The following is a 13118-nucleotide window of genomic DNA, read 5'->3' on the forward strand; positions in this document are numbered from 1 at the left end:
GAGATTCCACATTGGGATGTCTAAAATTGCACTGTATCTTTTAGATGTGGCCTCATCATTCATAAATACAACATTTGAAGACCAGTAGCCCAGATTTTCCCCTTTTAATGGCAGCGAGATTGTCAACATTATGGCATCATTTCAATTGTGAAGCTAATTTGGAAAAAGAAAAGTTGCCGTCAGTAAAAAAAAATTACTATTTATGCTTCAGATTTGCAGTTAAACCCACAGAACACACTAAAGAAACATTTTGATGAATGAGGTCTAAATAGGTTTTTAATATTTTCCAAGTCATAATTATTGCTAAATAACTCTTCCAGCTCTATAAAATTAGTTTTATATATTATGGAATACCAAATTCCGTATCATGTTAAAGATGTCCTTCAACATTATTATAATTTTTAAGTTTGACATGTTGGCTATCTTCATCACGTTTTTATGTCCCATCTTTTCATTACACTGAAAAATGATCAGGAAGTGAAAGACAATCAGGTATTTTACATCCTGGTTTGTTGTCTGACAATTGTTCATGATAGTTTGCTTGGTGACATCATTACAGGATGCTGGAAATTTTCTATTGTTAGCACCAGAATCAGATTCAACATTTATGATCCCAGCTGATTTTATAATTGGAGAAGTCCAACCCCAGACTGAAGTCTAACTTGCTGGATCAATTTTCTTGTATTTAACAAGATTGTGTTTCAATGAAACACAAGCAAGCAATACTGCAGATCATGTTTTAATTGTAAAACCAAAGTTTATTATCCAAAAGAACAGATAAAATGAATAAACCAAGCTATTTATGTATGAGACAAATTGAAAGATTTCAAATACAATTACAATGCAAAATGCCATCTATCTCAGTACTGTCCTTTTACTGTATTCAAACATTGCAGCTAAGTCTTCTCTCTATCACATCTATTAGTTTTACTGAACTGATCCTTTCAACTTCCGATTTTGAAAGTTTGATAGCCTCCTCCTTGAATAGCCATACAACTGAGCTTAGACTTTCTCAGCTTTGAATGACCCTTCAGGGTTGTAACAAATGCTTCTCGTATGGAATTTTGAAACTAAAATCTTTACACTGTGTTAACCTATTGCCTGACTTTTCAAAATTAACTCCGTTCTCTAGAAGAAACTTGCATAAACCGACTTCAACTAGATGTTCTATGAATTGAAACTAAAAGCTTTAAGCTGTGGGTGTTTCTACTGACCAAAAAAAATTCAGATTCTTCTAATTGAAAGCAAGCTCATACTCTTCAGTATTTACCCTGTCTGCTTGTACAACTCTCCCAAAATAAACAATTTACCATGGCCACTTCAAGAAATTTCTCTCATCCTGTTTTTTTCTTTAAAAAAGGCTGCAGAAATACTGACAAGTTAATTATTAAACGCCCTCATACACAAACCAAAAAGCTTCATACCACTTATTCAAAATCCGGCCTCAAAAGTGATATTACAATATATGTAAATCATGCATCTTACATCACACATTGCAACAAGTGAAAGTCATTGCAGAGATTACTAAATTGTACTCAGTTTTGTCCAACGTCAGCTCTGAACATCACCAGTGAAAACACTTCTAATCAAAAACTCATGAAGAAAATCTTTTCAACATCTATGTAATTGGTTGCAACTTAACTAACCCCAACAAAACTAGATTTTAACTTTTTATTGGTACTAAACACTGTACATCAGAAAGTAATGTTAAAACTGCTGACCAAATTTTTGTCCTTTAAAGGTCACATTACTCCGTAGTGAGTATTGGTCTGTAAGTTTGGGTAGGCAGCTTGTGTTTTAACTTCTGTATCTTCAGAACCATGCTAAGAGGAGGTTAAATACAGTTGCTCATATATAAACAGTTCTGACATTGCATCTCTTAGTGCATTACAAAGCTGATGTGAATCCAAGTGTGATATCATTTTTGTAGTATAGCAGCAAATTATTGGAATGCTCATAACAGGAATGGTGAGTTGAGACAGTAAAGATTGCAATTAGATTTTAAAATTTAAACTGTCTATGTATTTTGGATGCAATCTGCATTGTATAATATCTACAGTGCTAAAGATAATGTGGTAAAATTTCCTTGGAGTATGTCTGAAGTATGGCATGCCTGAAATGGAATACACCATGGGGAAAAATGCATTTTGTAATTTCGACTTGGACTAGTTTTAAGGCTTAAGCCCTACTCTCACCTTCCCTTGGTAGACTGTCAGTTAACCTTCTGGTCACCAGCTTTAGGATAATCTGGTTGTTTCTTTGTTATTTTCATGATTATATTAAGGTTGTATGCACTATTACTGCCCATCCAAAGAAAATACATAAGAGTAGAATTAGGCCATTCGATCCATCGAGTCTGCTCCGCCATTTGATCAAGGCTGTCATGTTTCTCAACCCCATTCTCCTTCCTTCTCCATAACCCTTGATCCCCCTACACCAATCAAGAACCTGTCTATCTCTGTCTTAAATTCACTTAATGACTTGGCCGCTGCAGCCTTCTGTGGCAATGGGTTCCACAGGTTCACCACCTCTGGCTGAAGAAATTCCTGTGTTCTAATGGGTTCTCCATTCACTCTGAGGTCCTAGTCTTTCCTACTGGTGGAAATATTTTCTCCACGTCCACTCTATCAGGTCTCCTGAGCATTCTGTAAGTTTCAACAGATCCCCCCCCATCCTTCTAAACTCCATTGAGCATAGACCCAGTGTCCTCTTCATCCCCAGGATCGTTGTTGTAAACCTCTAGACCCCCTCCACATCCTTCCTTAGACAAGGGGACCAAAACTGCTCAATGTTCCAAATGTGGTCTGACCAGAGCCTTAGCAGGCCATTTCTGCTGTTACATTCTAATCGCCTTGAAATGAATGCTAACATTGCATTTGTCTTCCTAACTGCCAACTGAACCTCCATGTTAACATTAAGAGAAGCCTGAACTAGGATTAAGTCCCTTTATGCTTTAGGTTTATGATAGTTCTTCCTACCAAGTGCATAACCTCACACTTATATCTGCCACTTCTTTGTCCATTCTCCTAGCCTGTCCAAATCCTTCTGCAGCCTCCCCACTTCTCAACTTTACTTGCCCCTTCACCTATCTTTGTGTAATCTGCAAACATAGCAACAGTGTTCTCAGTTCCTTTATCCACATAGTTGATGTGTAACATGAATAGTAACAGTCCCAACCTCACTTGTCACTGGCTGCCATCCTGAAAAAGACCCCTTTATCCCCACTGTCTGCCTTCTGCCAGTTAGCAAATCTTCCATCCATGCCAGTATCTTTCCCCTACTACCAGGGGCTCTTATCTTATTTAGCAGCCTCCTGTGCAGCACTTGTCAGAGGCGTTTTGGAAATCCAAACAGTTCACGTGCACTGGCTCTCCTTTGTCTAACTTGCTCATTACCTCCTCAAAGAATTCTAACAGATTTATCAGGCATGACCTCCCCTTGATGAAGCCGAGCTGACTTGGCTGTTTTTACCATGCGTTTCTAAGTACACTGCAGTCTTATCCTTGATAATGGACTCTAAAATCTTACCAACGACTGAGGTCAGGCTAACTGGCCTGCAGTCTCCTGTCTTCTGTCTCGCTCCCTTCTTAATGTGCGTGTTACATTAGCACCTTGTATAAGATGGTGTAATGATGGGTAGAAGGGACATTTTGATGTAACGATACCCTAGGAACTCCGCATTCTCCAGCACAAGTGACCCATCCAAATTTTGTATTCGTACCACCATTTTCTAACAAGTTGGCAGGGCACCATAAAACTTCAAAATGAAAGTGAGTTACAGATTGGATTTCTGTGCCCTTTTGTTTGGTGCACAAAGCCACCTTCTTGCAGGGTAGAAAGGCCATAATGAAGCCGTTACTCTGCCTATTAAAAAGTATTTCATAGTAACGTAAGTTTGTGTGTGTGTGTGTGTGTGTGTATATATATATGGATGGGAGGATGCACCTTGCAGCAGATTTACTTCCACCAACTTTTCTTTTAGACCAGTCACAAACTGATATCTATTTTCTCAAAATAATTTAAACTTTACTTTATCAGTTATATGAAAATAGGAATGAATGCTGTAGTATGTTGCCAATATGATCATTTCTTTCAGATTGCAGCTGTATTGACTTTACCATTTGATGTGGTGAAAACCCGCAGACAAATTGAACTTGGAGAGCTGAACACAATGAGTATGTAACTTTGAGTTATGTTTGACTCAGGACTTTTGTTTGACTTATTTTCTGCTACTCACAGTCCAGATTGGCAATTTTACTGGTGTGTAGTAAGTAGAAAATGATTGGATTTAACGTTTTTAATAAGCTTTCTATATATTTCATTACCACTATGGGAGACATTTCATGGAAATGTATAGTGGTGAATGGGTATTGATGTGCTACAGCTTGACATGGGGGTGGGCCCTCAGAGGCTTGGGGCATGGCCTGGTATGAGGGGCAGTTGCGGTGATGGGTGCATCATAGATATGGGAGAGGCATAACCTGACCCGGGAATACAAATTAACTTTCAAAAGGTTGCTTCCTTTCTTGACTACGGTCCATAACCGTTCTGAGGTGCCATGGACCATACTAGTTTTAAGAAAGAAAGTGGCACAACTCCATGAAAATTATGAAGGACCATAAAAAGGCATTCCCAAAAATTGGAAATCCTGGAAATGGCTTTGGGAATCCTGAAATCAGGGCTAGCATGCCATTTTAAAGAGCTCCCAAGTTACCCTGATTTACTGAAAAATCCAGGTTAATATTTCAGATCCTTGATCTTTCATCAGAAACCATCAGAACAGCTTGAGGGAACTAATGCCCTGTTTTATTTTAAATTCATTCAAAGGATGTAAGCTTTGCTAGCTGGGCCAGCATTTTATTGCTTATTCCTAGTCTTCCTAGAAAAGACGGTAGTGAGCCATTGCCTTGAACACTGTAGTACACTTATGTAAGTGCAACTGCATTGCTGCTTAGGAGGGAGTGCCAGGATTTTCACCCAGTGATAGCGAGAGAATGGCAAAATATCTCCATGTCATAATGGTGAGTTGCTTAAAGGGGAGCTTGCAGGTGATGGTGTTCTCATGCATCTGAGATAGTAGGAACTGCAGATGCTGGAGAATCCGAGACAACCAGATGCAGAGCTGGATGAACACAGCAGGCCAAGCAGCATCATAGGAGCAGGAAGGCTGACATTTCAGGCCCAGACCGTTCATCAGAAATGGGGAAGGGGAAGGGGGTTCTGAAATAAATAGGGACATCATCAGCCTCCCCCTCTCTCCCTATTTATTTCAGAACCCCCTTCCCCTCCCCCATTTCTGATGAAGGGTCTAGGCCCACAACGTCAGCCTTTCTGCTCCAATGATGCTGCTTGGCCTGCTGTTCTCGTGCATCTGCCGCTTTTGCTCTCCTAGATGGTAATGGTTGCTTGTATGGAAGGTGCTGTCTAAGGATTCTTGGTAAATGTCAACAGTAGGTCTTGTAAATGGTGCACACTACTGCTGCTGAGACATTAGAGGTGATGAATGTTGATATGGCGCCAGTTAAATGGGTTACATTGTCCTGGATGGTGTCAGACTTTGGGTGTTTATGGAGCTGCAGTCATCCAGGCAAGTGGGAAGTATTCCATCACACTTCTGACTTGTGCCTTGTAGATGGTGGACAGGCTTTGGGGAGTTAGGTGGTGAATTATTCCTAACCTCCAACCTGGTTTTGCAGCCACAGTTTTTAGATGGTTCGTCCACTTTGATTTCTGGTCAATGATAACCCCAAGATGTTGACAGTGGGGGTTCGGTGAGGGCAGTGCCAGTGAGTGTTATGGAGTAGTGGCTGGATTCTCTTTTGTGGGAGATGATCATTGCCTAGCACTGTGTGGCATGAATGTTACTTGCCACTTGTCAGCACAAGCTTGGATATTGTCCCAGTCTTACTGCATTTGGACACAGATTGCTTCTGTATCCAAGGAGTCACAAATAGTGCTGTATACTGTGCAATGATCAGTGAGCATCCCTACTTCTGAACTTTATGATACAGAGTAGGTCGTTGATGAAGCAGCTTATGATGGTGTGGTCTAGGACACTACACTGAGGAAATCCTGCAACGAAGAAAACAAATTGCTGGAAAAGCTCAGCAGGTCTGGCAGCATCTGTGAAGAAAAAAAATCAGTTAACGTTTTGGGCCTGGTGACCCTTCCTCAGGGACGTCCTGAGGCTGAGATGGTTGACCTCCAACAACCACAACCATCTTTCTTTGAGCTAGACGTGACTTCAGTCAACAGAGTCCCCCTGATTTCCATTGACTTTAATTTTGCTTTGGTTCCTCAATATCAGACTCTGTCAAAGTGGCTTGATGTCAAGGGCAGTCACTCTCATGTACCCTCTGGCTCCAGCTCTTTTGTCCATGTTTGGTCAGGAGCTTGGTTAGAGACAAAAAACTGCAGATGCTGGAATCCAAGGTAGACAAACTGGAGGCTGGAAGAACACAGCAGGCCAGGCAGCATCTGGAGAAAAGGAGCAGTTAGTGTTTCGGGTACTACCCTTCTTCAGGAGCTGAATGGCTCTGGTGGAAAAAAACCGCATCATTGCGCAGATGCTGTTTGGCAGCGCTGTTGCTGACACCTTCCATCATTTTATTGCTGATCAAGAGAAGACTGGAACTTCTGGACTTGTCCCATTTTTGTGTACAAGATATACTTGGGCACCATTTCCAAAATCAATGCCAGTTGGTCTGTTCTGTTTCAATTCTTTTGAGACTTAATGGTTTTGATACAGTTTAGTGGGTTGCTTCGCCATTTGAGAATGTAGTTCAGAGTTGACCACATTGCTGTACGTCTGAGGTAATGTGGAGGCTGACTTCCTTCCCTAAAAGGTATTCATGAACCAGGTGGCTTTTTACAACAATCAACTGTGGTTTCATGGTGATTTTTAGTGTTTTCATTCTAGATTTTTTTAACTGAGTTTAAAATCCAAACATCCGCTGTGCTGGAATTTGAACCCTGCTCACCAGAACATTGCCATTACTAGTCCAGCAACAATATCTCTACACAATCGCTTCCTCTAAGAATCTGCAGCTATTTTCCCATGAATAGCAATGAAATGAACATCCAGATGATCTTAGTCTTCAGGTTAGCAGGAATATTGTTTAGAACAGCAGAGAGTTCTCCAAATCTTCTCCAAAACAACTCCATGAAATTTGGGATAGTAGGAACTGCAGATGCTGGAGAATCCGAGACAACAAGGTGCAGGGCTGGATGAACACAGCAGGCCAAGCAGCATCATAGGAGCAGAGAGGCTGACGTTTCGGGCCTAGACCCTTCATCAGAAAAGGGGGAGGGGAAGGGGGTTTTGAAATAAATAGGGAGAGAGTTGGAGGCGGATAGAGGAGAGGATAGGTGGAGAGGAAACAAACAGGTCGGAGAGGAAACAAACAGGTCGAAGAGGCGGGGATGGGGCCAGGAAAGGTGAGTGTAGGTAGGGAGTTAGGAAGGGGATAGGTCAGTCCAGGGAGGACGGACAGGTCAAGGGGGCGGGATGAGGTTGGTCGGTAGGAGATGGAGGTGCGGCTTGAGGTGGGAGGAGGGGATAGGTGGGAGGAAGAACAGGTTAGGGAGGTAGGGACGAGCTGGACTGGTTTTGGGATGCGGTGGGGGGAGGGGAGATTTTGAAACTTGTGAAATCCACATTGATACCATTGGGCTGCAGGGTTCCCAAGCGGAATATGAGTTGCTGTTCCTGCAACCTTCGGGTGGCATCGTTGTGGCACTGCAGGAGGCCCAGGATGGACATGTCGTCTGAGGAATGGGAGGGGGAGTTGAAATGGTTCGCGACTGGGAGGTGCAGTTGTTTGTTGCGAACCGAGCGTAGGGTCCATGAAATTTGGGTCCTCTTTTGTTTGTGATTCACGTAAATGTTCTGGATGAGAATATAGAAGGCATAGTTAGTAAGTTTGCAGATGACATCAAAATTGGTGGTATAGTAGATAGTGAAGAAGATTTTCTGAGATTACAACGGGATCTTGATCAAATGGGTCAATGGGCTGAAAAATGGCAGATGGAGTTCAATCTGGATAAATACGAGGTATTGCATTTTGGTACAACAAACAAGGATAGGACTTATTCATTTAATGGTTGGGTCTTGGGTAGTGTTGTGGAACAGAGTGACCTAGGGATGCAGGTACATAATGCTTTGAAGTTTGTGTCACATATAGACAGGGTGGTTAAAAAGGCATTTGGCACGCTTGCCTTCATTGCTCAGTATAGGAGTTGGGAAGTCATATTGAGGTTGTACAGGACATTGAGGCCTGTTCTGAAATACTGTGTCCAGGTCTGGTCGCACTGCTATAGGAAGGATAATATTAAGCTGGAGAGGGTTCAGAAGAGATTTACCAGGATGTTGCCAGGTATGGAAGGTTTGGGTAATAAAGAAAGGCTGGATAGGCTGGGACTTTTTTCAGAGGTTGAGAAGTGACCTTATAGAAGTTTATAAAATAATGAGGGGTATAGATAGAGTTAATGGTAGTTGTTTTTTTTCCTAGGATGGGAGATTTCAAGATTAGGGGACACGTTTTTAAGGTGAGAGGAGAGACAGTTAAAGAAGACATGAGGGACAATTTTTTTTTTAAACACAGAGTGGTACGTATGTAGAATGAACTTCCAGAGGAAGTGGTGGATGTGGGTACAATTGCAATGTTTAAAAGACATTTGGATAGATACATGAATAGGAAAGGTTTGGAGGCCAGGAGTAGGCAGGTGGGACTAGTTTTTGTTTAGCATTATGTTTGGTGTGGACTCATTGGACTGAAGGGTCTGTTTTCTTGCTGTATGATTCTATTATATAATTTTAGTTCCACATTTTATATGGCTATCAAAAGAACTGCAGTTCTGACCATAAAACCTCTCCCTCGGCCCTGCGTTATCATTCTGGATAATTAGCTCAAGTTGTAAAATAAGGTTTGAAATCTACTATCCAGCCAAATGATGTGCTGAGTCAAGCTGATATGCTTATTAGTTAAACCCTTCAACCTCCATACATGGAGACTCCACCACCAGAATCTCTACAAATGGCCAAATAACCCAACAAGAGGTTTCTGTTGTCCTCTAACGTGGATATCATGTTCCCAGCTTCAAAATCTCAAATCTGTATCTGATGCAGTACAGTCAAATATCAGTAATCATTATTTTCCAGAATCGCGAAGAACTTTAACCTCCACCTGGAAAATAATGGAAAGAATTGTAACGGAGTCTGGATTTAGAGGTTTATTTGTTGGTAAGTCTGAATTTAGCACATGGATTAGAGTTGTTTTATTAGTGAAATTTGAGCTTGCATTGTGACCATTAGATACATTGCAGCATTGGTGTATGTTTGTTGTGTACTTGACATTTGACTTTTGCAGGAAGTAATTTCTAATTTTCTGTCAATAAGTGTGGAGCTGGAAAAGCACAGCAGGTCAGACAGCATCCAAGGAGTAGGGAAGTCAACATTTCAGGCCGAAACGCTTCGGCAGGCCTGGTGGGGTGGTGGGGTGGTGTTGGGGGGAGGTGGTAATTGTTTCATTTGTAGTTTGTTCACAATTAATTTTGTGCAAGAACATAAATCTGTTTCATCTCATAACACCCATACATTTTCTAGTGCTGGCCCCTCTGAATCCAATCTAACTGGGCACTAAATTCTATATTCACATTCGGATATCCAGCTTCCAGGTGTCATTTTTAGCAGTTCAAGCCTCAATGCCAACACCTGTCTCCAGCATAAAATATGATCCAGTTTTGTATATATCACCTTAATATTCTAAGCCTTAGATTTCCAGTTATTGTAAACCAGGCATTACTAAGTGTGACAGTGTTTAACAGTCCAGAAAGAGGCCCTTCAGCCCATTGCATCTGTGCTAGTCATCAAACCCTGACCTATTCTAATCCCACGATCCAGCACTTGGCCCATAGCTTTGTATTCTACAGTGCTTCCTGTGATCAGCCAGATATTTGAAATGTTCTAATAGTTCCCACCTCTACCACTCTTTTCAGTCATTGAGTTTCAGATACCCACACCATCCTCTTGGTGAAATGATGCTTTCTTCAATCCCTTATAAACCATCTACCCTTCACTTTAAATTTCGTCCTATCTAGCACATCTGTACTCAGTTTGTAAAACAATCAGGTCATCCCTCAACCTCGTCTGTTCAAAGGAAAACAACTCCAGCCTATTTGGGGTCCCCGACCCAAAACGTCAGCTTTCCTGTTCCTCTGATGCTGCCTGGCCTGCTGTGTTTCTCCAGCATCTGCAATTCTTGCTATCCCAGCCTATCTGGTCTGTCTTCATGGCTGAAATGCTCCAGCCCAGGCAACATCCTAGGGAATCTCCTCTGCACTTTCTTTGGTGCGGTCACATCCTTTCTTCCAATATCCATCATGAAGGTTGCTGCTCCTTCAGTTATTACTCAACAGGTTGGTCTAGGATGGAGGCTGTATTTGTTACAGCTACATCCAAATTTTCTCCTAGAATAGAACATTAGTAGTAGTAAGCAGTTCAGGCTGTCCACCACTCTGCTATTTAATACAACAATGGATGATCTCATCTCAGTCTCAACTCCACCTTGCCTACCCCCTCCCCCAACTATTTAAACCTTTACTAATTAAAAATCTGTCTATATCTGCAACTTTATTCAGTGTTCCAGCACCCACCACACTTTGTAGTAGTCATGACCCTTTGAGAAAAGTAATTCCTCGTTTGTTTTAAATCTGCTACTAAGCCTAAAACTATGATCTCTCACCCTAGATTGCTTCATCTTGTGAAACATCTCCCGTACATCTGTGTTTAGCCCACATCATAAACCAAATTTTATAAGATGTGCCATACATGTCCTTTATGTATCACACAAACCCATGAAACAAGACTGATGGGGCATATCTCTATGTACCCCAAGTTTAATTGCCTCAGCATTTTGCTGGCATAGTATTTCTAAGAGATGCAGGAGAAAAATGGCGTTTGTTTATACTCATCACGGTCCCAAAAATAATTGAGCCTGTTAAAAATGGCATTTGCTCTAACTCAAAATGTATTGGTGAGTGGAATTGGTTATTGTAGCTGTCACTTGTATTTTGTCATCATTCACTTCAAAATTGTCTTTTCATGCCAAAGTGGAATACATTAAAATTTATTTTTAGGGTTCTTATTAGGTTAAACAACACAAACTTGGGTCCTGGGGAGTGTTGCTGAACAAAGAGACCTTAGAGTCCAGGTTCATGATCAATTGAAAGTAGAGTCATAAGTAGACAGATAGTGAAGAAGGTATTTGATATATTTGGTTTTATTGGTCAGTGCATTGCAAGTAGGAGTTGGGAGGACCTATTGCAGCTGTACAGGACATTGGCTAGGCCGCTTTTGGAATACTGTGCGATTCTAGTCTCTCTGCGATAGGAAGGATATTGTGAAACTTGAAAGGATTCAGAAAAGATTTACAAGGATATTGCCCGGACTGGAGGGTTTGAGCTATAGGAAGAGACTGAATAGGCTGGGGCTACCTTCCCTGCAGCATCGGGGGCTGAGGATTGACCTTACAGAGGTTTATAAAATCATAAGGGGCATGGATAAGTTGAATATTCAAGGTCTTTTCCCCTGGGGTGGGGGAGTCCAAAACTAGAGGGGACAGTAAGGTGAGAGGTGAAAGATTTAAAAGGGACCTAAGGGATAAACGTTTTTACACACAGTGCGGTGCATGTATGGAAAGAGCTGCCAGAGGAAGTAGTGGAGGCTGGTACATTACAACATTTAAAAGGCATCTGGATGGGTATATGATTAGGAAAGGTTTAGAGGGTCAGGGGCTAAATGCTGGCACATGGGGTTAAATTAGTTTGGGCTATTCATTTGGCATGGATGAGTAGGACTGAAAGGTCTGTTTCCATGATGTATGACTCATACTAAATTAGTAAGATTTGTTTCATAAGTGTAAGAATGAGTACATTAGTATAGTAAATAATAGTCTTCTGGATATAAATTATTTCTACTTTATTCTGCAGGTTTGTTGCCTCGATTAATGAAAGTAGCACCAGCATGTGCTATTATGATCAGTTCCTATGAATATGGGAAGTCATTTTTTCGTAAAATAAACAGAGAGCGGGAACTGAAAAGGGACCTACAGTCAGACATCAGTTGAGAGAATCCATACAGCCGGAGTTTGAAGAAATCAAACTATGGGGATGCACTTCTTGCCAAGTTAAAACCTAAATTATAGACGAAAGATTCAAACATGACCTATACCTGTTATACAAAGGGGTGACCTTGGAAAATGAAACATTGTGAAGATGGAAATGAATTATTTGAAGAATGCATTTTCTGACTGCTTTATGCTTACATTCACTAAAAGTTGTTCACCATTGTGGCTCACATTCAAAGGCTGAGTCATAATGATTTGAAAGTTGTAGAAATAAGAAGATTCACATTAAAGAAAAACAATAGGAACCAATTACACTATTTTATATTGTACAGTTCGTAACTCTACATCAACAAGGATTTGCAACCTAGGGAGGTAAGAAATAGATCTTGAAGTTGTATCTTGTCTTAATTGGATGTTTAAAATGCAACTGTAGAAATTTTAAGTGCAATACTAAACAGAAATGACCTGTCCTACCAGTAGATATAAGCAAGCAATGAAGTCTACTGCCAGATCAGATGAACAAAATTGGACTTGGTGGAATTGTTTATCGGAACAGTCAATTTATTGCAATGAAGATTTCCTGAAACCAGAGTAAATATTAATTTGTGGAATTTTGTTTATATTGAGAAATGTGATTTGGTGTCAAATGTGCCTTTTTGTAAAATAAACAAATTGCACACCTTATCAGCAGCCTTTGTGGTTTCAGTAATGTACTCAGGTGTATGAGTACAACTGGAAGTAATATTTTTATCTTTTCATTTTTGCTTCTTATATTAATTTATATTTCCCCTTCCTAAAAGCAACAAGTATACCAAATTCTAGGAGAAAAACTATGCTAGAGTAGTCAAAAGATGGATATGAGCTTGCTTTGCCAATTCGATTAATGAGGGTAGGGAAAGAGTCTTGTACAAAGTGGGGAAAGTGTTCTTATAGATTGTGCAGTCTACTGTTTCTAATAGATACTAGCTAAAAGCAATTTAAGTGGTGATTTTC

At 40.7% G+C, this 13118-nt stretch overlaps 1 protein-coding gene across 3 annotated transcripts in view; it reads left to right on the forward strand.

The window, feature by feature from the left end:
* The window catches only part of slc25a40 (solute carrier family 25 member 40), a 65862-nt gene extending 53053 nt beyond the window's left edge, over nt 1–12809 (forward strand). Inside the window, exons 8-10 of one of the 3 annotated variants that reach the window (XM_020518627.2) lie at nt 4097–4175; nt 9161–9241; nt 11989–12809. In XM_020518627.2, coding sequence (XP_020374216.1) covers nt 4097–4175; nt 9161–9241; nt 11989–12125 — 297 coding nt within the window. In that variant the 3' untranslated portion in view covers nt 12126–12809. The remainder of the gene's footprint in view (nt 1–4096; nt 4176–9160; nt 9242–11988) is intronic. The other 2 variants (XM_020518628.2, XM_048607189.1) reach the window with 2 other exon arrangements.
* The last annotated feature ends 309 nt before the right edge of the window (nt 12810–13118 follow it).

The sequence above is a fragment of the Rhincodon typus genome, chromosome 2 (assembly GCF_021869965.1).
Source record: "Rhincodon typus isolate 14 chromosome 2, sRhiTyp1.1, whole genome shotgun sequence".
Lineage (NCBI taxonomy): Eukaryota > Metazoa > Chordata > Chondrichthyes > Orectolobiformes > Rhincodontidae > Rhincodon > Rhincodon typus.